This window comes from Drosophila nasuta, chromosome 3 (assembly GCF_023558535.2).
Source record: "Drosophila nasuta strain 15112-1781.00 chromosome 3, ASM2355853v1, whole genome shotgun sequence".
In the NCBI taxonomy this organism is placed as follows: domain Eukaryota; kingdom Metazoa; phylum Arthropoda; class Insecta; order Diptera; family Drosophilidae; genus Drosophila; species Drosophila nasuta.
The window spans coordinates 28,286,700-28,312,705 of record NC_083457.1 but is presented as its reverse complement, the minus strand read 5'-3'; the positions used below and the strand labels follow the sequence as shown (position 1 = coordinate 28,312,705).

General features: G+C 42.4%; 2 protein-coding genes across 3 annotated transcripts; both read right to left on the bottom strand.

Annotated features, from left to right (window-relative positions):
• Window positions 1–261: 261 nt before the first annotated feature.
• LOC132792918 (uncharacterized) lies at window positions 262–5,118 on the bottom strand. The gene is made up of 6 exons (XM_060802455.1): window positions 4,957–5,118; window positions 2,236–2,641; window positions 1,421–1,574; window positions 1,134–1,344; window positions 962–1,064; window positions 262–894 (listed from the first exon to the last, which is right to left on the bottom strand). Exons 2-6 carry the CDS (start codon window positions 2,590–2,592, stop codon window positions 859–861), a joined length of 861 nt encoding a protein of 286 aa, XP_060658438.1. The 5' UTR covers window positions 2,593–2,641; window positions 4,957–5,118; the 3' UTR covers window positions 262–858.
• Window positions 5,119–7,250: 2,132 nt separating this feature from the next.
• On the bottom strand, window positions 7,251–24,900 carry LOC132792371 (serine protease filzig). 2 transcript variants are annotated; one of them, XM_060801713.1, is made up of 7 exons: window positions 23,830–24,893; window positions 9,164–13,465; window positions 8,369–8,555; window positions 8,126–8,310; window positions 7,950–8,065; window positions 7,734–7,853; window positions 7,251–7,659 (listed from the first exon to the last, which is right to left on the bottom strand). In XM_060801713.1, exons 1-7 carry the CDS (start codon window positions 24,062–24,064, stop codon window positions 7,495–7,497), a joined length of 5,310 nt encoding a protein of 1,769 aa, XP_060657696.1. In that variant the 5' UTR covers window positions 24,065–24,893; the 3' UTR covers window positions 7,251–7,494. The 2 variants fall into 2 exon arrangements, with proteins under 2 accessions (XP_060657696.1, XP_060657697.1); XM_060801714.1 differs by lacking the exons at window positions 7,251–7,659; window positions 7,734–7,853; window positions 7,950–8,065; window positions 8,126–8,310 and having other exon boundaries at window positions 8,506–8,951; window positions 23,830–24,900.
• Between the last annotated feature and the right edge of the window lie 1,106 nt (window positions 24,901–26,006).

The window sequence follows — 26,006 nt, the reverse complement described above, 5'->3', positions numbered from 1 at the left end:
CATATGTCTTGCAAGCACTGCAGATTCATTAGCATGCTTAAGGCAACGTAGACACTCGAGTTATGCATAATGTAATCCTCCTTTTATGTATTTTCATTACATGGCGTGAGTGAAACAGCTGAAATGCTACCCAAAGGCGACCCGACGTAAATTTAAATGAATTAATAATTGTTGTTTGTGTTTTTTGTTGTTGTTTTTTTTTTGGTTTTATATAGGACGTACGCCCTTTGCACTTTACGCGTGCCTTACATTTTGTTTATTTTTTTTTTGTTTTTTTTTTTATGTTTATTTGTTTACTCGTTTGTTTACATTGTTTCTTCATTAACATGTTTTTGCTTTGGTTGTTTTTTTGTTGGTTTATTAAAACAACATATTCGCATAGGATTAAATTTTAATGTATAATTTATGTTTTCCTTTTTGCTTTTGACTTGACTTGACTTGATCCGAATGGGAATACAATGTGCTTGTAAAGGAAAAGTACAGTTCACATATTGGTTATGGTCTTTTATTATTATAATTATATTATTACGTTGTGATTGTGTTATTACATTTAGACTTGGAACGAGCTAATTTGGAATAAAAGTTAATATTGTAATACTTGCTGTAATAACATTGAATGCCTCAGTCAGTATTTTATTTTAATAATTTTTTTTCTTTGGTTGGGTAAATAATTTTATATGTCTACAGAAAACTTGTATCGATTAGTATTATTTTGTGTATATATTAAAGCACTTAAATAGTTATATAAACATCAAGAGTGATATGTGTATTTGGTTTAAACATTTGATATGTAATTGAAATATTCTCTTTGTGGGTCTCTTTATCAATCGGTGCCGTTTGCCTCTTAAGTTGTCTGCTTCAGTTGCGGCGATGCTGGAAAATGCTAGCCACATGCTGCAGTAAAAATAACAAAGTAATGAAGAGGGAGAGTGAGTGAGTGCATAAAGAGACAAGAGCTTACCTCTTGAGCCACGTTTACGCAGTCGAAGGCATCACGGAAGTAGCCACAGCTTAACTTTGTGGCAGCACGATGATGCAAACGCTGTTGCTGGCAACACATGCCGCTGATTAAAGTGAAGGAAATGAATCTGTTGTCAGAGAGAGGGACAGAGATTATGTTATGTGGCACTTACTTGATCACCTGACAGTCACTGCTGCTGGTGCATTCGCCTCCTAGTGGCTGCTTGGCCCGCATATTGAACATCTCCTGCAAGAGCGGTGCATCCGTTTCGCAGCGCCAAATTCCCTCCTGGGGGGCAAGCATGCAAGCGCTGCCTGGTGCACAGTCCGCATGACGCTGGCACAAATCCCGTTGACGCCCAAAGACATAAACACATTTGCCCTCTATCACAAAATAATGGCAGTAGTACTCTCTCAGCTGTGTGTGTGGCTGGTGCTAGGTGCAATTAGGCCAACTTACCGCCATAGGTGTTGACACAGACTCCTGTGGGGCAGCAATCATCGTTGAGAACACAGGCGCGGTTGGCGCAGGGCGTGTCCTCAATCAGTGGCTCCACAATGCCATACACTTCGGTCTGTTGCTGACGCAGTGGCGACGATAGAGGTGCCATGGCCTGTGTCAGCAATTAAAGAAATTATCTTTAGGTGGGAAGTGTGGCACACGATGCGTATGCGTGACATTTATTAAATAGTGCGTATGAGTGATATTCGACTACGTTCTCAATGGGGTGTCATTACCGATTGCTTGCCTCTCTTGTCATTAATTAAGTTCTTGACAACTTTGCGGCCTGTCAATTTCAATTTCACTTTGAACTTTGCACTTTTGAGCCTGCTCTGTCCTCTTCAACCAAAAGCAATCAACGGAAACCTGGTCGTGGGCACAATTGAAATTAATTAACAAACAACTGCGCAGAACAGCGTGTTGTTTCAATTTATGTTCACAGCCTTGCACTTTGCCACCTCGGCTGTGCACACGTTGCGTATGAGTAATAAAATTGCCTGCATATTACGCTGCAGGCTGCAGTCTCTCTTTGCACTCGTTTATAATAGAGCACAGATTGCTGTTGGTTGTGCCAACAACATGCTTAATGCTATCATCGTTATACTAGATGTGCTATAACTTTCACTTAACGCTTAGTTCGCTTTAAGCAGCGCAACTCGTTGCTCGCATCGCATAGAGTCTTCCATTTCTATTTTAATTACCTGTCTCGCTGACTCTAGAGCAGACTTTTCACTGTTCCTGGCTCTAATTGCTTTTACTTTTCGCACACTCACCTGTTGTTGATGTGGTTGCTGTTGTTGCTGTTGTTGTGGCTGCTGCTGCGACTGCGACTCGATGGCATATGGCACAAATAGCTGACCATATTCATTGTTATACGCCGCGTTGTTCAAATTGCTGGCAATCATATCGAATGTCGGCACATCGACAGCCAGATCGCCAACAGCAGCTGCCGTATTTCGATGCCGCAAATTGCGAGAATTGCGGCCAAAGAGCGACGACGACGACGACGACGACGAGTGCGATGGCCAGCCCGTGTTCGAGGCGCTGGCATCCAATTGTGTGGCCAGGCCCAGCACCAGCAGCAGCAGCAGCAGGGCCGCCACTGCAAGTCGCAATGGAATGCTTCTCATATTTGCAATGTTAGTTAAACCGCATGACCGTTGGCTGTTGACTGTTGATCTGCGAAAAATTGTGTGTGTGTGAAAACCAAAACACGACCGTTAATTAAAACGCACAGCCCACGCAACGCAATGTTTAGCCAGCTTTAATCGCCGTTTGTATTAAATGTTCATGGCATAAAAAGGCGTTTCGGTTGCTCAGGCAGGCAACGCTCTCTCTCTCTCTCTTGCCGGTCATTAAAATTATGCGAGTTGTATATGGTTTGCTTTTAGTATTATTACCGGCAGTTACTTAATTTATGTGTGCACTCTCACATTCTCAGTGTATCGCCAACATCCGGGCAGTAAGGATGTCGGTTATAAATCAACGCTTTGAAAAGAAAACGAATTCCTGATTGTTCTAGCAGCCATTTTGGTTGCTTGAAAGGTTCGAGAAAAAAGTGTTGCATACTTTAATGGGCATCGTTTGATATTGCAGGCAAACTATACTCTGCGCTTTTATACTAGTTTTTCTAATAAATAATTCAAATGCATATTTGATATTTTAGTTTGACGCACTAGTAAATTTGCTGGTTAAACTATCCGTTGCCCAGCGAGGCATTGACAGCTGCCCATGATTCAAGGTGTTTACGACCCAAGCTGCGCAAAGGCGCCGCTTTTAAAAAATAGACACAAGTTAGTAGTCGCCCACGCAAGTCAAATACACTCGCGCTGCCGTAATTGAAACATTTCATTATCTTGACATCTTGGGCTAGGCATCGTCGTATTCTTGAATCAATTTCATTAATTGCCCCCGTCTAGTTTGGCTTTAACCAAGTTTTGCAGTCTCAAACTCAAACCTTTTGTTTTTTTTTGGCATTCTACTAATTACTTTTTAACAGGTATGCATTCTACGCAACATTTTCATTACTTGTTGGTAAACTTTTTAGGGAGACAAACTTTTCGCACAAAGTTCTTCGAGTTTGGGGCCCTCAACTGAGTTTTTGGTTCGGCAAAGAAAAGGTTTACGAGAGTGAAAGCAAAGAGTATCATTCTGTTGGATTATGAAATACTAGCTAATTATATTTTAACATCAAAGACAAGCACAACGGCAACAACAACATAAATGAAAAGCACAACAACTGTTGCTGTCTGAAGCTCCTTTTTCGGGGTGATTAAACTTGGCGCTTGGCTTAGCTTTTGGGTGTGCCTGTCTTGAGTTTGGCTAAAATTGTTAATTTATTATTAGGTATGACTTATTTATAACGCTGCGATTTGATTGATTGCTGTTAAAATATATTTTTCGGGTTTTGGCATATTTGGAAAGGGGTTAAGTTAAGGTTATAAAGTTTTTTTCGATAGTTGTTGTTTGCTGAATATTTTAATATTCTGATTTTATGAAGTGCATAAAGTATTCAATAATTTATTTATTTATTTCATTTATAATTTCTTAATTTATTTTTAAAATAGCTTACATCTGTGCTTGCCTCGTTACTTAACACTGAAGGTCAAGCGAATTGCCAGCAATATTTTTAGAAAATTATCCAATCATATAATTAACTTTTCATGCTCAAAGTAAAGCCTACCTTTTTTAATCAGCTAAGGTTGTCAGCTAATACAATTTTCTTATTGCAGGCAGACCCATTTTAATGTACCGGAAATTTGATGGTTTAAAAATAGCATCTGGTTCGCTATGAAGGAAATCATTTAACTGTGACAATCATGAAGAACAACAAACTATAGATGAGCCCTTTGATTGATAGCTAAGTAAATAAAAGTAGCTTGGGGGCTACTTAATGGCTATTAAAAACATTACAGCTCAAGTTACTTATAATTTCCACTTAAATATGTAGCGTACTTTCCAGCATACGCTTATCATATTACGTTTACTGCGAGTTCTCTGACATTTCTCGCTTACGGCTCTTGGCAGCTCATAAAAGTCAACTCGAATGACAGACGCGCTGACAATTTAATGACTTGTTTAGCCCCAGGATATTGTCTAAGCTATAAATGTGGCCTGGCCAAATGTCATTAAGCGGCCTCAGTCCTTCTGTCAGTTAAGAAATTTGATAAGTTGAATAGTTGGCGTGTATTAACGTTAGTTTTCCTGTATGTTGACGATGTGTGGCGCGCCTACTCACGGAAGTGTAATTATTATTGGACACAAATGAGTTTGGACGGTTTGCAAAAGTTAATTATGACAAAACGCTTTAATTATAACACAGCTCGCAAAATTTATAGTTCTCCACTTTCCACACAGTTCGCTCTTTCTCTTTCGTCTCTCGTTGCAATTTATGCACGTAATTATGCAAACGATGCTGCAACTGATGTTGCAGACAAGTGGTAGACCTAAGTGCCTAATGCCACAAGCCACAAGCCACATTCACTAGCACTTACATGACTTTACAGAACTGAACTGGCAAATGCCTTCAAGTGCAATCACAACGCACTCGAGTCTATAGTTGTTGTTCTTGTAGCTGTGGCACAAACGCAGGTGGCAGGAGCTGGCGTGTACCTGCTGCTGGTGTGTCCTTAAAACGACTGCGGCAACACCTGTCGGCTGCCGCATGACGCTCGATGCCAACCAAAGCAAAACTCTGAAGCTTTTTCCGCAAAGCTTTTTTCGCCAGTTCTGTGCATTTTTATGAATTAAATTTCGGTGGCGCAGCAAAAAAGCTTTCTATCAGCATTCATCTCTGTGTATGTGTATTTGTAGAAACGTGAGAATGTTGGTTTGTTTCAACTTAAAGGCCTACAACGAATCAATGAAAGGCTACATTTGTGTACCTACCATTTGCTTTGGCACCCTAATGACGTCACAAGCAAAAGCAAAGCAAAGCAAGCACTGACCTCCTGACAAAATACGCCATGTTGTCCTGTTCTCTCTGTGTTATCCGCACAGAGTATCCTACGACTGCCGGCGGCAGTTCTGCAAATTTGATATGCCTGTCAATATAGTTAGCTGACAACAAATCGCTGCGGGCTGTGCGCCAATTTGAATTAAAACACGATTTTAAGTACATTTTTGGCATGAAAAACAAGCCAAAATGCCTGCAGCTTCATTGCCATTGTCTCGTTGGCCTGACTAAAATTGTAACTTGTCCTTGTCGTCGTCCTTGTCGCTGGCTAAATCTGTGATATGCAAATTAATCCATTTAGCTTGTATAAATTGTTGAAAAGCAAATCAATTAGCCTGAATAATTCAATTGCTTGAGTCTATAAATGGATTGCAATAGAGATAAATTGAAGAGTTGCCAAGAAGAAATAAATTGCAGTAAATTTGTAAATATTGTATATTTATTATAGAATTCTTGAATTTCTTTTTAGCTATTTCCAGCTCAAATTTAGCTATAAATCCTCTTTGTAAGACACCCTGTGCTGAAACGTTTATTCATGTTTTGAAAAGCACTCAACCACAGAAATGATTTTCGTTTTATTATGATTTTTTTATTTTTGGAGCTTTTAAATTCACGTTAAGAGCCAAAATTCACCTGCGTTGTTTATGCGAATATTTTCCCCCATAAGTATAAAGTCAGAGCGATTATTTTCCCGGAAATTTAACCCCAATGAAATAGCTTTAAAATCGCTTGCAATGTCTCGTACTTTTTTGCGTACAAAGTTGTTCATAACATCTTATTTAAGATGCTGTTTGAAAACTGAAAATGATGGCTTCTTTGGCTGCAATGGTATCTGGGTACCCAGGAGATTTGACGCAAATGGGTTAATGCAACAACTTTGGCAATATGAAATTCAATATGCACATGGCAACTGGGGAAAGCAAAAGTCAAAAGTTGATGCGAGTCAAGTGCAGTGCCATCAATGAGTTTGCATTGAACTGGGAGTGAAGAAAGTTCCTTTATATCCAAACTGTAAATTGCTTACCTTTCAGAATTCTCTTCGTGCATTCTTTGGTCTAGAGTTGCACAACATGAAATCAAATTAACTTTTCATGATTTTCACTCGCCCTTTTGCTTTGTGAGTAAATGGAGCAAACGGATTTGCTGATTCAAATTCATTGCAAGTACAAGGAAATACAATTCTCAATGGAGTTCAAGAATTTGTGAATGCTATTTCACTAATTTACTCTCGTTTATTTCGTCATGTTTTTTGTTTGTTCGCTTTGTTCGTTGTTTGCACTTAAGTTGCTAACAAGTTTAGATATGTATATATATTTATAGAGAAATATAAATAATTTAAATAATTAGTAAATTCAATTGAACTAAAAACATTTGCTCTCGCTCGCATTCTTTCATTTTAACATAACAACAATTTGCCTATGAAAATTAACAATTGATGATTATTATCATTATTAAAATATGAAAATCAAAACGCGTGAAGTTTTTAGTTGAATCAAATGAAATTGGCGCACACATTTAAAAAAAAACAGCAATAATCGTCAATAAATAAATATATATCAAATAATTTAAATAAATAAATAAATAGACTTAGCGTACAAATAAATATGTTATGTCTTAAGCTATTATTGCGTATTAGGCTCAATAAATTAGTTTAATTTGTAATTATTAAACACATTCAGACTACTCTGTTAGGCACGCGCAGCTAAAATGAATAAAAGTACTCGCCGCAAAGTAGGCAACACAAATTGTGCGCTTGCAGTTTGACAGTCACTTGCGTGGTATGCAAAACTGTAGATGGCACTCAATTTGTGTCCTGCTCATGTTTCACGAGTATTTTTCTTTTTTTTTTTTTTTGTTTTGCTTTTCCTACTGCTGCTACACTTTTCCAATTAAGCTAATGACAGTGTATGTGGGGGGAATTGAGGGGGTGATTGTGCATGAAGGGGTCAGAGTCGAGAATGCGACGTTCGAATTACAAAATATATGAAAGTTGTTTTAACTTTGTTTTCTGCTAGTTTCTAACTCTACTACTTCTATTTACAGTTCGCCTGTTGCGCCTTGACCAAGTGGGCGTGGCCTATTTAACGCCCGTTATGCTGCGCAGCCAAGGCTTGTAGAATGTCGTACGCATATAGACGCCCGGGAGGTATGGCGCCGCACACTTGATGCCATGGGAAACGGTGCCAGCCAACTCGTAACGACCATCAGGACGTTGCAACACCAAAGGACCACCGCTGTCGCCCTGCAAAAAAAGGGACATTGATTGATTGATTAGGTGTTTTGCATGAGTGCAACTGTTCAATAAGTGTAACTTACCTCGCAAGAGTCCTTCTGCCCATTGGCATAGCCGGCGCACAGAAAGGAGTTAAGGATCTTTTTGTTGTGCCCAGCGGTGTGGAACATCTCCTGGCAAACGCTGTTCTCGATAATTGGCACCTGTAGCGTGTGAGAAAGCAATTAAAAAGTTTTTAATCGTACAAATGACTGTAGTCAAGTTGGGAATGCGGGCAATTCCCAGTTGGCAACAAGCACCTGAACCTCCTGAAGCACCGAGGGCACACCGCCACCATACTTGAGTCGACCCCAGCCCGTGACCGTGGCCATGCGTCCAGTGAAATCAGCCAAATCGCTGGGCATGCAAATTGGCACTGCAAGTGTAGATTGAAAGAGTTAAATTAAGCGTTTTTCATGGTGATTAAGGTACTTACCTATGTGCGTATCGAATTGCACGGGGCTGTCCATTTCAAGCAGCGCCAGATCATTCTCGAACGTTGCCGGATCGTATTGGCGATGCACAATGACGCGCTTGACATTCTTTGTGACGGGACGTTTGCTCTCCAGATCGCCGGAGATGTCAAACTCACCCATGACGGCGACCAAAGAGGCCAAGAAGCTGTAGGAGGCACAAATTATTAGCAAATGATTTAACTTCGATGGTTTAAAGAACTTACCCAGGCTGACAATGAGCGGCGGTGATGACGTAGCGACTAGTAATTAAAACGCCGCCACATTTGTTCTTGGTGAAGAGTCCCAACCAGGTGGACTCACGGACGAGAACCTGCCAGGGAAAGGCGCCGAATGTGGAGCCTTTGCCGCCGACAATACGTCCGGACTTGACGTGTGGACGAACGCCGCATTCTGTTGATGGGGAGTGAAATGTGAGGTTAGGAGTAGGGAGTGTTCACAGAGCGAGAGAGTGTGAGTGAAACAGAGAGTGTGATAGAGCGTGGGAGATTGAGAGCGAGACGGGCATAGAGAAATAAAGAGAGAGCACAAAATAAGCGAGTAAGCAAGCTAGCTGCCGAAACTGACAGCTAGTGAGATACAGTTAAAGCGAGTAAGAGAGTTACAAAGAGGAAACATAGAATTGCAATATTGGGGAATGCATAATGGATCAGGCAAGGTGCTTGGACTACTAGGAACTTGGGGAGGAACTAGGAGATGTGGGGTACTACAACTAGCTGTGTGACTTGGGGCTTAGGATGGCTTTTCAATGATGACGATGCCTGTGAGCAGGCCGTTTGCGTCGACGAGCTAAATATTTTGGAATGATTTTCGGATGATTGCAGGAGTTATGGATGCGGATAAGCAAACAGTGGATCGATTGGGGTTATAATGTAAATGCGATTATTAGGAACAAGAGAGAGAAAACAAGAAAGAGAGAGAGAGTGAGATAGAGAGTGATAGAGACAGTTGGCTTGGGGTCTATGCTTCATGTCCATTTGCTTCAATCACTCAATACTTACGTATCTTGCGTCCATAGGCACCACCGTACGAGCTGAGCGTAGATCCCTGATCGATTTCATTCTCATGCGGACTTGGGTTCACATCCTCTTCATCCTCCTCGTCTACGATTTCATCATTCGCTGGACGTGCAGTGGTTTTCACAGTGCTGCCAATGCGTTTGGTGGGTTTCTTCGAGCTGGGACGACGCGTTGTAGTGCTCGGTATAGTGGTTCGACGTGTCACCGGTTTGCGTGTCGTGCTGACTGCAGAAGTCTTCTTGTTGGGCGCCTTGGTGGACACACGTGTCACGGGTTTCTTAGTTGTAGCCTTGGGCTTTGCTGTGGTTGCCACACGCACTGGCTTCCGAGTGGTCTTGCGGTTAACATTCGTTGTGGCACCGCCAACGGGGCCGGCGGCATAGGTGGTTGCGGTATTGTTGGTCTCGTCGATCATGTCAGCCAAAGCCTCAAAGTTGCCCTGCAACGAGGCAACCAATTTGTGCACGAGCGTATGCATCTTATCCTTCAGCACCACATCCTCAACAAATGCAGGCGTAGACAGCTCCAGATCGCTGGTCACAGCGCTGGAGGCGGCAGACATATTCAGATTGGGATTGCGCACCGGTGGGAAGTTAACGAAGTCATTGGGTGACGTGTAGGTCTCTTCGTTCACTTGTTGGCCCACCTTTTCGCCGGGCACCGAGAATGCCGGATATGTGGGTGTGGGACCATAGTAGCCAGGGAAAGCGGGTTTATCATCAGAGGGAAGTCCGAACAATGTTTCGGTTGTCGATTGCGTAAAGGCCACGTGAACTGGACTGCTGCCCGCGCCGGCGATTGGCATGCCAAAGTAGCCCGGATCTTCAAAGTCATTGGAGCTCACCACAGCCGGTGTGCTAACCGGACGACGGGTCACACTTGGGCCATAGATGTAAGAGTTTGTGGTGGCAGCCACCTTGTTGTTGTTGTTTTCGTTGTTATTGATCCAAGAATTGGAGCTCACCAGATTGATGGCAGTGGGTTTAGGTGTGATCTGCACGAAACCTGGCTTCTTGTGGCCACCATAATTGCTCGTGGGCTGCTGGATGTGAATTGGTGTCGAGGCTGTGGCGTACAAAGGAGGCTGATAGTTGCCTGGCGTAGAGCCTAAGATGTTCTCAGCTGTGCTCTGTATGAAGGCATCCAGCTTGTCGTCGGCCATGAATAGTGGTGGTACCTTGTCGTAGTGATAATCGACGGTAGCAGGTGGACGTGGTGTAGTTGGACCCGTGACATAGCTGGTGGAAATTGGCTTGGATGAGACTGGTTTGCGTGTTGGCGAGCTGGCCACAGGTTGCTCATTGTAGCCGAGTTTCTCTGCTGCTGGCGCTGGAGCGGGGACTGGAGCTGGCGCAGGACCTGGTTGTTCATAGCTGATAGTTGGCTGGGCGTAGTCAAGAGCTGGAGACACCGACTGATCGTAGCTGGCGGCTGGCGAAGATGACTGATCATAGCTGACAGTAGGGGCTGCCGCTGGCTGATCATAACTGGCAGCTGGTGACTGGGATTGTGGGTAACCCGTGTCCGCTGGTTGTGTCACCTGTTCCGCGTTGTAGTTGCCCGATGGTTGTTTGATCTGTATGTGTGTCACAGGAGATTCCTCTGCGTCATAGGCGGGTCTTCTAGTGTTCTGCTCGCTAAACTGTGGCTGATTGTAGTTATTGCTGGGCTGTGCCGGAGGAGTCTTCTTTGTAGGCGGACGCTTGCTGCTGGGCTTGGGACGCGGCTTGGGGCTGGCGGTGATCAGAACAGGACGTGTGGAAGAGCTATCCATAGCATCGTATTGCGGACGCTGTGCCTGCGTTGTTGTGGTGCTGGCAATATAACTGGATGTGGGTGCTGGACTGGCAATGGACAACTTCTCCGTCTGTTGATAACCATCGGAGCTGGCATCGTATTGCTCTTGCACCTTGGTGGTGTGAGACGAAACGGACACTTCGGCGGGCAGCGGATCGTTGTAGTGCTGCATTGTCACCATGCCAATGTACGAGGCAACAGGACGATTAGCTGCAGTCGAGGGTCGCACATAGGCAGGCGAGGGTTGCGGTGGCTCCGTGTAGGTGTTTGTAATCTTCTGATAGCTGACTTCAGTGTTGGCCTCCTGGGAACCGCTGCTCAGCTGACCATAGCCCGAAAGCTCAGCCTGTCCCGACTCACTTTCTAGGTACGCCATGTCCACTGGGTAAGCGATGCCCATGACGGGCATTTTGTTGAACTCCGAGGTCTGTGGGCCCGAGGGGATCGCTGCATCATTGTAGCCAGTGGCTGGCATTGTGTGCTCATCCAACACTGAGGATTGATCCTCGCTGTATGTGGGACGCGGTGTTGGTAACTCTGCGGACTGGCTGCCGGTAGCGGAAACATCCTGCTCGTCGGACACCTTGTCGTAGCTGGTCTCATAGTTAGGGCTCGTGGTGTAGGCATAATCCTGCTCTGGCGACTTGACACCTTCATCCTGACTTTGTTGATAGTAGCCATCGGGTTGTGCTGTGACTGTAGCTGTTGTCTCGCTGTGATCCGTCTGCGGTGCATACCCATAAGAAGGTGTCTGCTGGCTAACCACATTGTAGCTGGGACCATGGCTGCTGTTGCTCAGCTGCAGGATGATCGATTCAATGGAGTCCACATGCGTGGTAATCGAGGAGACTGTGGTGGGATTGCTCTGACTGGCTACTGGATTGGGACGCTTCTCATTGTTGTAGGTGGGCACCAGAATATATTTATCTTCCGTGGCAGCTGTAGGCTGAGTGCTGCTGCTGCTGCTACTGGAGGAGGAAGTGTAGCTCTGCGATGATAGTTGTTGCTGAGGTGGCTGCACATAGACTGGTTGGGGTCCGTAGCCGGTGGAGAACTGCAAGTCCTCGACAAGATCAGCATCTGCACCAGGATGTGTAATATCGCTGTGCGTGAACTCGCCGCCATCCAGTATAAGATGATTGTGATGATGCATATTCGATGGCGCGGCAGGCTTTGGCTTCGCCTTGATCTGCTGCACGGGGCGCTTCATGGTCTCGGCCAATTGTGGCATTGGCTTTGCTGGAATCGTTGGCTTGGCCTGTGGCTTCGATTGAGGCTTCTGCTGTGGCTTGGGTTGAGGTTTGGGCTGTGGCTTTGGCTGAGGTTTTGGCTTGGCTGTCGTGGGCGCAGCTGTGGTAGCAGGTGCCTTTGTGGCTGGTGTCTCCTCAAACGAGTTGGACTCTGAACTGTGATCCAAGGTGCTGTCTGAGATCTTGGTGGGCACCTCGGTGGTAAAAGTCACAATATCATCATTGTGCTCAGGTGGCAATGTAGCCAGCACTTGCATCACAAAGTCATCGTTGCCAGGCGGCGATGAGAACGTGTTGATCTTCACAGAGTGCTTGTTGACATGAATTGCTGGTGGTTGTTCCGTTACCTTAACCTCATTAAAGTTGGCCGCATCATTGTTCACTTGCAGCTCGGCATCCTGTTCGAACTCGACGCTGGCTGATTGCGAATTTGTTGCTTCGGTAGAGCCGCTAGAGAAGCTCACCTCATCCTCGACAACTGGCTGCACACTGTGCTGGCCAATGCTGGTCGTGCTGCTCAATTGCTGATAGACCTTGTCTAAGTTCTGCTGATCGTAGATGTTCTGTGCTGGCTGCTCATCGCTAACTTGCTGTGCTTCCTCCTGATGCTGATCGTATTGCTGTTGTGACGATGGTTGATCGTATTGTTGTTGTGACGTGTGTTGATCATATTGCTGCTGTGGTTGCTGTTGAGGTTTCTGTTGCTGCTGTTGCTGAACATATTGCTGAGGCTCTTCATCGTACTGCTGTTGAGGCTGTTGTTGCTCTTGCTGCTGACCATATTGCTGCTGTAGCTGCTGTTGCTCTTCCTCCTGCTGTTGACCATATTGCTGTTGCGGCTGCTGTTGTGGCTTGTGTTGCTGCTGGTCATACTGTTGCTGTTGTGGCTTCTGTTGCTGCAGCTGCTGCTGCTGCTCGCCGTAGTTCTCGTAGGAGGATTGCGCTGCCTGTTGCAGTTTCTGTTGTTGCTGCTGCTGCTGATGTTGCTGGAAGTAAGCATTCTGCGCATCATTGATCAAGGTGCTAGCCAACTCATGCGTCTGCGGAATCTGACAGCAGGCACCGAACAGAAAGCCATCCATACAGGCGCCCACCACTTCACCGCCTCGCTGTGCGCACTCATGATTGAACATGCAGATGGTGGGTCCATTTGATCGAGGATCGGAGCTGGGCAGCGTTTTGGTGGCGCGACAATGCTTCGGGGTAATGCGATAGCCACCAAACAATTTGCGTCCACCTGCAAAACGGAGAGAAAGGCAACAACATCCAGTTAGTTGTGACTTGTGAAAAGCAAAAAGATATAATTGCAATAGACATTTTATAAATATTTGAAACCCGCTTTCGACGTTTCGCAATTAAAATTCTTCTGCTAATAAGATTCGTACTTGTTAATAAAATAAAAGTATGGCAAGTGTGCAAACCAGCTTTGTAAATAAGCCTATATTACTGGTGTGATTTGTTGGTGTGACTTTTCTCTGTTAACTACAAATCTTTCGATAATAATTTAACAAGTTGAAATAATTTCAAGCTCAATTTTGTGATGTGTTGCAATCTATTCTCTAATTATTAAGATCTGTGTGCTTTCATTTGCCAAAAGATGAAAGCTTTCCATAATTAGTTTAGTACTAACTTTAAGGCTTCCGTTTAGCCAAATGGTAGAGTTCAATTAAGTATATTGTTATGCCTGAGGCTTAGTCCGATTAATTAAGTTGTCTGTCAAAATCAAAGCCAGGCAACTGTACATAATTTGGATTAGCCAGTGAAAATCTTGTTGTGTGCGTCTGAAATTCTTGAAATGAAAGTGACAATTTGTTGGTTTGTTAAATATTTGTGCTTCCTCTTTATGCACTTGACGAAAAGTATTTTAATTACATTTTGCACTGCTAATTATGAAGCAAGAAAACAACAAAAACAATAAACTCAATTAACATGAGAAACGTTTGTCGTTCTGCAAGCGACTCGTCGTCGTCATCATAGTCGGCAACTACTAAAACGTGCCACTTCGAAAGGCAGCAGAAGCAACAACAGCAACAGCAGCAGCAAGTGGCAAGTGAAAGTGCTGCCAAGTTGCTGCTGCAATGTCAAAGTTCAACGCTGCCTTTTTACCTGGTTTTTTCTCCCCCAAACTTTTTCGTTTAGGTTAAATGCAGTTTGATTGCATTTTTGGGGACTTTTTTATTTCGCCTGATTTGGCAAATGAGCTAAGAAACTTTTCTCATTACAAAAACTACAATCGCATCTCACTTGACATTTGGCTTCAAGTGACGCTCATTGATTTCGTGCTGCAATTAGACAAGCCAGCAAGGGAAGCAATTGAGACTGGCATTTGACTCGAGTTTAGGCAAACAATTAACACCTCAACTTGTGGCTGCTCCCATTCCGAATTTACCTGAAGAGTGTGTCAATGTTTACCCCAAATTGGAGCATAGCCCGAAATTCTCAACACGGAAGACGAGTGCTAGATTCTAAGACCCCATAAATAAATGAAGAGTTGTAGTCGCAATCAATTAACAATTAACTTGCTAATTAAATATAAATCAAGCGATAACGAAAATGAAATTGCAAGAAAGCCAACATTAACTTACAGTTACAGCCTGACTCATAAAAAGCCCAAAAAAAAAAAAAACTGTAAAGTAAGGCGAGAAGAAAAAACGAAAAAAAATACTTCGAAAAAAAAAACCCTGCTCCTTCATGCTGGGCACGTCTCAGAGCTGGAGTCAAGTGAAAGTAAACAGAGCGAGAAAAGTGAATAAGTTATCAACGCGCAGCGCTAAAACTCCAATTAGAATGTCCAGTACGTAGCCCCAACTTCAACTCCGACTCCAACTCGGCCGTGGACTTCAACATCTCAACACCGCAAAAAACTCACATAATTGAGAAAAGTGATAGTGTTTTGTTTGCCTTTTTATTTCATTTAATTTCATTTTTTCTGTTTCTTTTTTTTCTGTGTTATTGTTATTCGTAATTTTTCAAACGATTTCGTTTTTCTGCTCAGTGGCGCTGGTTTTACTTCTTCTTTTTTTTTTGTCTATTATTAATATTACTTTTTGTGGCTTTATTATTTGCAGACATTTCGCATTTTATGATTAGACACTCAAGTGCGTTGAAGTATTCTTCCGACAATCGTTAAAAAGATAGTAAACCCACAAAACGATGCCAAAGAGAGGAGGCATGAGAAACGGCCGCAGGCAGACGTCAGACAAGACATCAAGTTGGTTGCTTAGCAAACATTCTGTTAACTTAACATTGCCATTTAACAGCGCCTCTTTTGTTTAGCTAACATAATTATGGTGTTGGGTGTTGTGAGGCTCTGGGAACGAACGAGAGTGCGATAATTATGCTATTTAACATCATTTTGTTTGATTTGAATCCAACAAAGGGTTGTCTTTAGCTTAGTTAATGTTACTGAGAACTAAATACTATAATCAATGGTTAACTTTAATGTTGTATTTATGTTGAATTGAATTCGTTTTTAAATGTTATAATTATGATAATATAGAATTCAAACTATTAAATACATTTATTTATTAGTTATTCAGATCGAATTTCAATTCCGTTAGAATCTACAAGTTCTCAGTTCTATTCTATTACGAAATTCGAGTATGATAAAAGATATCGTGGTTATTTCACAGCTTCTTTAACAGCATAACGTCTCCCATTCTCAAAGTGTTGACCTTCACAATGCTCTTCAAAATTGAAGAGAATGCCATAAAACACCCGAGAAAATCATAAAGCAAAAACTCTAACGTCGTTTCGGTACTCTCCATTAAATATGCAAAGAATGTTTATACGCGTCGCTGCATGAGCATTAGTTATTTTTTGGGGCACACCTGCCACAACAGCAGCAGCAGCAGCGGCGGCGTGGCCAAAGTCGTAACCGAGAATGCGTGACTCTTATATCTTATATCTGATTTGTGATTTCTGATTTATTTTGTGGTTGTCGCTGCGCGCGATTGGGGCAACTTATCTCAGGGGGTTATTATGCCTCTGACCCTAATTGGTTGCAACAAGAAATTCAAGTCAATGTATCGTAATAATCACCAAGTGGCATGCAAAATAGGTTACAGCATCGCAGCAACAACAACAACAACGACAACGTCAAGAGCAACAACTGAGCGCAAGCCAAAAGCCGGCTTCCACACACACTCACACATTAGCTCTCTTGTTTATTGTGTTGTGTACGCTCTCCAAACTCTCTAGACTTGACTCAGACCCAGACTTTGGGGGGAACGAAAGTGTGTCAAACGCCTGAATAATTTTTGCGCCGCATTTCCAAAATTTTTCGGTGCTTATCGTACAGAAATGGAAGAGCAACAAATTGAAAAAAAGTGGTTATTTCGCAACCATATTTATTATTAAAATCATAACATAGGCTGACTAAGACTTTGTGAAACAATACAATTTCTATTGACTATATTAACGTGTTTTTTATAGTCATGGTCTCTACTTTTTGTAATGTATTGAACTATCAACTATTATTTAATTTGATCAAAAATTTTAAATTCGTTCTTCAATTGCTTGCAAAATTGAAATACTTTCAACAAGAGTATAAAGAATTATAAGAAAACAAAGAAGCCACTACAAAATGAGATAACAGGTTGTTCTTTTGACCACTTCTTGACCATAAACATTAATTGTTGCCAAAAAGAAAGAACCGCAACAAACAAAAACAACAACAAGAGTATGTCACTGGAGCCCTTGTTGCAGCAACAACTTCGATTGGAAGCATGTATTGGAAATTCTTTTTGGCCCCGACATGAAACAGTTATCGACTGCGTTTCATTTACATCGCATGCAGTGAAATTTACACACACACACGCACACAGATGAAAATTAATTAAATCATGAAATATGCTGCACGCTACAGAGCAGATCGGATTCGTAGAACTTGTTTTCTTGCCAAGCATCTTCTCCGAGAGGAAGACAAAGAGTGCCAGATGCCGGTTGAAATGCCGAGATCAAGACAGTGCCAGAGACGGAGACGGAGACAGAGACGCAACGTGTCGAGCTCCAAAGAATGTAAACAAACGAGGCGCTTTAACGGTAAAATGGAAAATTATTATCGATCAATTAGCTCAAAGCTGCAAAAAAAAAAAAACAAGAAAAAACTAAAGAGAATTAAAGGTGTATAAGAATAGATACTCTGGAAGTAAATGCAAACATGCTAGTTTAATAGCTTCTGAGTTGGCTAGAGATCAGTTTTAATATTACAGGCCTATAATTTATTGCTACGCTTCTGGCCAATTTGGTGTTTAACGTTTTTTGCTCTGATTGCTTTGTGAAAGTGTTTAAATGTTCTTGGACTACATTTATGGACACCATAAGTAGCTTAATTGCCCGAGAACCAATAGATATAATTAGAGTTTATCTATAATTAGAAACGAATAAATACACACAAAACTTTTCTTGCGAAATTAATTTCCCCACACATCAACAAAAAAAAAGATGTCCGCTTAGAAGAAAAGAAAGAAGAAAGGAGAAAAATGGATTTGTCACTTTTCACAAAATTAACATTAAAAAACAACTTCAACATTCATCTTAATCTTGGGTTAATTTCACTTTTCATGGACAAAAGGAAAACTGTTTACAGCTATCGCTTGATTTGGGCTACAACTAATTATGACAACAACAGCAACAACAATACAAACAACGACAACCACAATCGTTGGAGTTAGCTAAAGCGAGAGTTGTTGTTTTCGTGCTAGTTAAATTGAATTTGTTTTGTGATTTGTTGCTGTTGTTTTACGAGACTCTTTTTATGTATTTATTAATTTTAATGGGCTTTACGTGCGACTGTGCGCCATGTTTGCCATCATCTTTAATCTGCAGTCTTCAGTCTTCAATCTTCCAACTCCCATCTTAAGATTACAAGCTCGCATCTCTTTCCACACCATTCTGCGGTGTCACGCAAGAAGTTTTCCGTTTTGCGTGATGGAAAATGAAAGTTGTTTTTTCTTCTTATTAAGTATTATTTTGTTCGTCGACATTTTGTGTAATAAATCGAGTAAGCTTGACCCTTGAGACACAACTATCGCCAAACGAAAGAGAAAGATTTCGATTATATCCAGCGAGATGATTATCAATTGTCTAATAAGGCCAGGGCCAGGGTCAAATGCAGATGCAGATGCAGCAAATAGACTGCAACAATTTGTGGCAGCTGAGCCGGAACAAAACATTTCTATTAATCACAATGTATGTAATTGAATTGTTTAACAGTAAGTCGGAGCAGCAATTGCAACTGCAGTAACATTAAACATAACTCTGGCTGCCATGCACTAGTAGTCAAGCTCTGGGTGAATTGGACTGTGGCATGCACCATATAACCGATTTGCACGCAAACACATGCTACACACGGGAAGACAGCGCCTTGAATTACATAAAATTGCATTTGAAAGTCACAAAATGAGCTAGCTCTGTGTGCCACATATGCACGCACATACTCACAACACACATGTGTACTTGCAACATATTTGCAGCTGCTGCTCGCATTTCAGACCGCCCCATTTGATTTGGCACCGGGTCGGGTGTCGCTCCTCGCTCTTCGAATTGGCACAGCATCCGAATCTGAATCGAAATCGGAACACCGATCGCCAGTCAAGCAGTCGCCTCTGCAGCCGCCTCCTCTTCAACCTGGGTTGCTCTCCTCGTCAACGTCGATGGCAGTGTAAAAATTGTAACAGTGACCCAAATAAAAAATGCGGCGACCGAAAAGACCGGTAATGTAACAGTGAATGTGCAAGTGCTCCAGCCAGTGTGTACACACACATATTCATATATGTTTGTATATTTATACGATTGTATATATTATACGCGTGCAATTCTAATGGGAAACTGTCTGTTGTTATTTTTCTTTTTCGTACTGCAAACCTGAAAATAACTGGCGGACAACGGGCGTATCAGAGATGCTACAAAGGCTTATCGTGTCACGACGCTGTCATCGATATGCTTAGCACTTTCCAGTGGCAACTGGTTGCTATCGCAATGATTAACACAAATTTAAACGCAATAAAGAATGTCAACATTCCTGAGCGTACGGTATATTAAATTGCATTAATGAACATTCTTCTATTACTTATTATTATATTATTAACGAGTGTGTGCTTAATTAAATGAAGTGCAAGCAATTTAATTGACATGAACAGTTAATCGAATTGTAGTTCGCCTCGCTTATCGATATTCTTAACGTCTGTAACGCTTTTTAATCGCTTTGCCACTTAGTGTTCGCTTCGATAATCGACATTCTTTGAGTTTGATTTTGCATTTCTGATTGATGTGTGTAAATTAATAAATATTGTGTTATTATATTCACGCAGTGAACTTCTAGAGTGTTAAAAATCCTATTTGAATATTCTGGGCGACTCTCACGTGCCCATCTCCGTGTGGCTTTTCAGCGTGTGGTGCGTGTGTGTTTGCTTTCAGCTGTCCGCAATAAGAAAGGTAATCACAGTGTCAACCGCGAGTCGAGTGCGTCCAGCGTGAACAGGTTGCACAGCGACACCAAAAGAGGCCCCACACACACACACACACACACACGCAGTCACACCATGCACAGAATGGGAATGTGTGTGTGGTTCAGCTTTTAGCTTTGCGCCAGTTTCGTTTCGTGTCGTTTCTTGTCTGCTCGCTGTGCTCTTCTTCTTTATTGTTCATAAATCGTATGTAAGTACATTATTCCGTTTTGTTTTCATTGCGACTCTTACTACTACTACTACTACTTCTTTTATTATTACTGCTATTCTTATTATGATACTTCTGTGGGGTTTTATTTTTTCTCTTTTTTGCCAGGTCACTCGATTTCAGTTTGACTCGAGCATGATAAGAACTTTGCATTGTTTTGTATGTAAATGATTGTTATTATTCTATTTCGTTTGTGATATTGTTTTTCCGCACAATGAACGCGTTTCAGCTAAGTGAAAAGTTTAGCTACTCGTTTGTTTAGTGACTAAGTATTATTGATACACATTTGTGGGAACATTGGTTTAAGAAACTTTGCAGTCAATACAAAAAATTTGGCAAAACAAATAGAGAAGAAAAACAAATCGTTCAACATCAAATCAAATATGCATGATGAACAAACGCAGTCGTTAAATTGAGTGTGTGAACGGAGCAGTGAAAGTTGTCGGCCCGAAATAAATGACATCATTTTGGCAATAGTCCGATCGATAACTAAAACCACATGAACATTATGGAAAGGAAGAAGAGTGCAGAATCTCAGAGGCAACAAAAGCGACTATAATCACTGCACATGAAAGGCAAGCATTTAAATGCGTATGCAGATTTTATTGCGAAAACAAAAGGCCTTTAGAATGTGTGGAGTCATTCAACGGAAGCGGCGACAAACACAGCTCCAACACTTCCCCTCGGCAACACATATAACATTCACAAAAGACGGCAGCGGCAGCAGCAGCAGCCAATCGGCTGCTGAGAGAGAGAATTTCACTTTCACCGCCAAACATGTCAAAACAAATTTGACGTTTGCTATGTATTTCCTGTTAGACGCATCCATAACAAAGACAACTCCACGACTCGCATCTCCAACTGTGACTTTGTCTGCGTCTTGGATTGGAGTTGGTTTTGGAAGTGTTGACAAGTCGATAATTTGTAACTGCTCTGTCGATAAAAGGAAACGTTGGCCAAGACGAGCAGCACTTGAGCAATGCTGATGAGCTTAAAAGATAAACTAAATAGCAAATAACAAACGGGTATGAGTGTAAGTACATACTCACACACACTCACACTACTCACGACTCTCATTCACAAGCGTTTTGAGCTATGCACTAATAGTTCCGAGTTACTCTCTGTGGCGTAGGAAGTGCAGCTCAATTGCCGTCATCTGATATACGAGTACAAGTTTATGGCTATGATCGTGTCTGTCTTTATCTATGTGAGTGTGTGTGTGTGTGTGTGTGTGCACTGGGTGAAATGCTCTTCTCGGTGGCACTTGATGTTGATGATGTGTCACAGTTTTAATGCGATTGAGTTAAGTTTTATGATGTGGTAAACGTCTGTGGGAAAATTTGAGGCAAACCAGCAGTCCGCTTTGCCCCCTTCCCTCTCTCTCTTGCCCTTGCCCCGCCACCCAAAATAAAATTGTGGAAGAAAGTCAGAAATGTCGCTTTCACATTAATTGCATGCAGCGAAATATGAAATGAAATGAAACACCGTTGCGTATACGTAATTTGCATAAATTGAAGCAAACCGATCAAGTGTCAGGGCAACAACAGTTAAGCAATTAGCCAAAGCGCCTAAAACGCAAACAAAACTGACTTATGAATTGCTTTTTAAGCACAATAATTTGCCAAGACCGAAACCGCGACCAAAGACGCCAGAGACAGAGACAGAGGCGAAGACGCAGACGCAGACGACTCGGCTTAATGTGGAGCATTTGACCGGACAGCGGTAAAAACGTGATCTCGAAATTATATCGATGCCAAAGACACTGAAAATTGACTGACTGGACTGACTAACCGAGCAGCTGAGCAACTGAACAACTGAACAACTGACTGACTGCTGCCAGCAGCAACACAACTGCAGCAACATGGCAACAACCACAGTCGCAGTTGCAGCCACACTCAGCGGCAACATCAGCTTCCTTCCCCAAGGCGAAGTTGAGTGGAGTCGAGTCGAGTCGAATGAAGTCGACTGGAGTGAGTCGCAAATTACCGCAAACTCAACGTCAACTGCGGACCGACAAGTGCATAGACGCTAACTGGCACACGCTCTTCGATCAGAACCTGTACAACAAAAGCTGGCTATTGTTGTTGTTGTTGTGGCTACTGGCCAAGACATTTTCATTTCGCACGCGCTGGCAGCTAGGACAGTGGCCGCCGCGGGATTTTTCTTTCTTTTTTTTAGTTTGTTCGTTTCGTTTGGTGTACAAATAAAAATTGAATAGAAATTGAAAATTGTTTTTCTGCTTAGACGTCGATCACACACACACACTCACATGCAGCTAGTATTATTAATGATACATTGGGTGCATGATTGGCATTTGCTGACTCTAACTCTGCTGCTGCAACTGCCACAGCCACAGCGATTGCTGCCTCTGACGCAGCAGCGTTGTCCGCAAAACGGAAGCACTGATTTTTCTCTCTTTTTTACCTGAGCCAACCTATAAAAGTGTTTGTTCAATGATTTGATGATTTGATTGTGTGAATGTGTCTACATCTATGTGTGTGTCTGTGTGTGTTTGGCAAGAGGTTTTCACTGTGTAAGCTGCATAAATAAAGTCAAATTGCAGACCAACCGAAAGGGCCGTGAACCTTCGACTCAGCTCAACTCTTATGAAAGAGTTTAACAACCTGCATTCAATTGAACTTATACGAAATAATACCTTAGCAACTTAATTGCACTGTTGATTGGACTTTTGTTAAAAAGTATTCAAACTAAACTTATAATTACTTTTAGTATAGTTTTTATAATAGATTTAAGAAAATGTTAATATCATTTAATTTATGTAAATATGCCTACGAATATGCTTAAGATTCAGTCTGACTTTGTATTTCATAAATTTTAATTTTATTTGAGATCTGGAAATATTCTTTCTAAACAACAGTTATTCAATTTGACATTGAAAGTATTTTTATTTATATATACCAAATCTTTACAATACAATTTTATAATATTTCTCGCTCTGTTTTTCTGAATTGCATGTGACAAATATTTATTTTCTTTGCCATTATCCACTTGAGCCTTTTTTCACATTAAAGTTTGTAGCTTAAGTCTTTTGGCTTGTTGCTGAACTCGATTGAAGTATTGGGCACACAGCACAATAAGTGTGCCAGTGCCTTCGATAGCAGCTAATAACCTGACACATTAGAAATTTGTTTCACTTTTTAAATCGGCAACAATTAACACGAAAGCGACAGAGGAAGCGACAACAGCCACAGCGGCGGCGTTTGCAGAAAGCCAAATACACAAGCTAAAAAACTGTCATAAGAAAGTATATAAAACTGTGAGAGTGTGTGTGAATAGGCAGACGGACAGATGAGTCTACTCATGTGCTCATCTGTAGCTCTTACTCGACTGCTTTGTTGTGGTTGTTGTTGTTGTTGTTGTTGCAAAAAGGTAAAAATGGCAAATACAAAATGTGTGTGCTCGTAATGTGGCATAAAATGAACCAAATAATTGCCAAGTGCGTTGCGCTTCTCGTTTATCTGTCTCACTGTTTGAGTGTCTGTGTGTGTGTGTGAATGTGTGAGTGTATTTGTGTGTGGAAAGTCATTTTCTGTGCCAAAGTTTTTCATGTGGAATTGTTGGCCTCTGTTCATTTATTGACACAAAGGCACAGTTTATGTGTTTTTTTTGCTTTTGGTTTTGACTTTGGCCATTGTCAATAGCATCATCAATGTTGAGACTGCTGCTGTTGCTGCTGCTTTAATGTTGTTGGTTGGCTGCCAGAGGGGCTTTCACTCGCAGTGGCATCAAAGTGTCAAGTGACACGATTCGATTTGTCAATGAGAACGAGCCGCAACATGAGCTTGCAATTTGCCAAATTGATTTTCATTCTGTTCATAATTCTTACAGCTTCTATTATTGTTCGTTTGAGCAGTCGCGACTACTTTCTTTGCCATTCAATACGAAATTGTCTTCGACACTTACCGCCATTCGATTCAATTGATGATCTAAATCCACTTGTTGTCTGCACAAATAATGCGCCTATTATTATTAAAGTTGTTAAAGCGTTGGAAAGTAGTTGACGCTTTGTTATTGTCGTTCCTCTTGTTGTGGTTGCTGCTGCTGTTGTTCTTGTTGCTGTTGCTGTTGCAGTTGCCAGTTGTGTTGTCGTCGTTATCGTCGCGATTCTACGCGACGCCGGCATAACCCACTTAAACATGTTTGCGGTCGTGTTTGGTCTGTCGGTTGGTCAGTCTGATCGCTTGCTCGCTTGCTGGACACTGGGACACTTGGCACTCCGGCTAGACTGACGGTCGACAAGTTTCAGTTAGGGTTTGAGCGAAGCCAGTGCGAAATGAGTGTGGTGTTTGGATGTTGTAATTGTAAGAAATTGTAACTTCCGCGCCGCACGCTCGACTTCTCGACTAAATGTACCGCTAGGCAAAAAACGAAAGACTTAGGCAACGAACGCGCGTCGCATGCACGATTTGATAAAATTTGAAACGAATTGAAACAACACCGAAATAAACACCACAACACTCGAACTCGAACTTGAACACACACAATTTAAATAACTCTAACTGTTAACCGCACACACTAAATTATACATTTAGTATTGGTTTGTTATGTTTATAAACGGCGTACATCGGCGAATTTACAGTTGCACAATGCGAATGCGATGCGAAATTTGAACAAGCGCCATGCGTCCGGTCAACTGAACGCTCCGCGTGTGTCTGATTGTCAGCGTTGCCCGTTTGCCAAGCGCTGGCCAAGAAGATAACGGACCTTTGCCACTTTTGTGTGGCAAAACTTTCACTTTAGCACGAGAGAGCGAGAGAATTCCAAAGAGTTGCCAGAAGAAGAGCGAGAGAGAGAGAGCGAGAGCGTGCCGTTGCAAGAGAGCACGACGTGCGAGTATTTTTATGAGTCGCGCGCGAGACGCTTAAATGGTAAACATTTCTATTTCGGCTTCTACTTCTGCTACTGATTCGGTTTTTTTGGGAGCACCGATATTCCTGTTTCATATGCTTTCTCTGTATACGTTGTGTGTGTTTGTGTGTGTGTAAGCACTCGCAACGTCCGCACGCGTGCGCGTTTGAATCTCAACTGAAACGGTTTACAGCGACGCGTTGCGGTTAAGAGCTGCTCAGCGGTGCCAACTAGTTAACAGCGGCTTGCAAAACTGTTAAGTCACTGTTAAAGCCGAAGAAGAAGTGCGAGCGCACATACATCAATTGGAATTTTGCCATGCTGATGTCGATGTCGATGTTCATGTTGATGTCACCAGCAAGAGTAACAGTGGCGTTAGGTTTTCCTAGCTTAGCTTTCGCCTCGGTGGCACATCTCGGTGGGCAGCAGGGGCCACCATGGCGTATGCACGATTTACGTGCATAGATATCGCGTATCGGAGTCGCATATTAAGCAAGGTTATCGGCCCATGCAGATCCGTTGCAAGCAATAACAAAAGATTCAAGACACAAACTTGGCAATTAGTGCATTCCAAATTGCTAACAAGCTGACCAATAACTGTTATCTGTGTGAGTGTGTGTGTGTGTGTGTGAGTGTGCGGGGCTCTAACCTGTCGTTTGGCATTTCCTTGACCCAAATTTCACTTAGTTTAGTTTGTCAACGTCTCAGTCTAAATGTGCAGCATTGCAGTTGCCGCCACTTGCCGCTTGTTTTTGGGGCTTGGCTTGGCCAAGCAAAAACATTAGCATAGCATAGCTCAGCTTAGCCAAGTCGAGCCGAGCCGGTGCCAGAGGCATGGCACTTGGCTGGTCAAGCGTGGACACGATCTTTGTGTAGAATTTCACTTTCGTTATTGTCGTCAACGTCGTCGTGGTCGTGGTTGTTTTTGTCGTTGCCGTTTTGTGATTGTTTTCTTTTTGTGTCTTTTGCCTTTTTGGTTTGCTCTTGTGGTCGGCCGCAGAGTCATTGAAATGGAAAACATTGCGGGATAGTTTTTCCATTTGGGCATGCCGGGCACGTGGGTGGCACACAGTCGCCCAATCTTTAATCGCCAGAACCTCAAGCTGAGCACTTTCACACCTCCAATTGTACGAGTCTGCCCGAGTCCGTCACTTCCCATGAGCATTATTAGTTGGCTTCAGTATTACGACACGCGACAGTGCTACTAGACAAATGTAAATGACTAATTATAA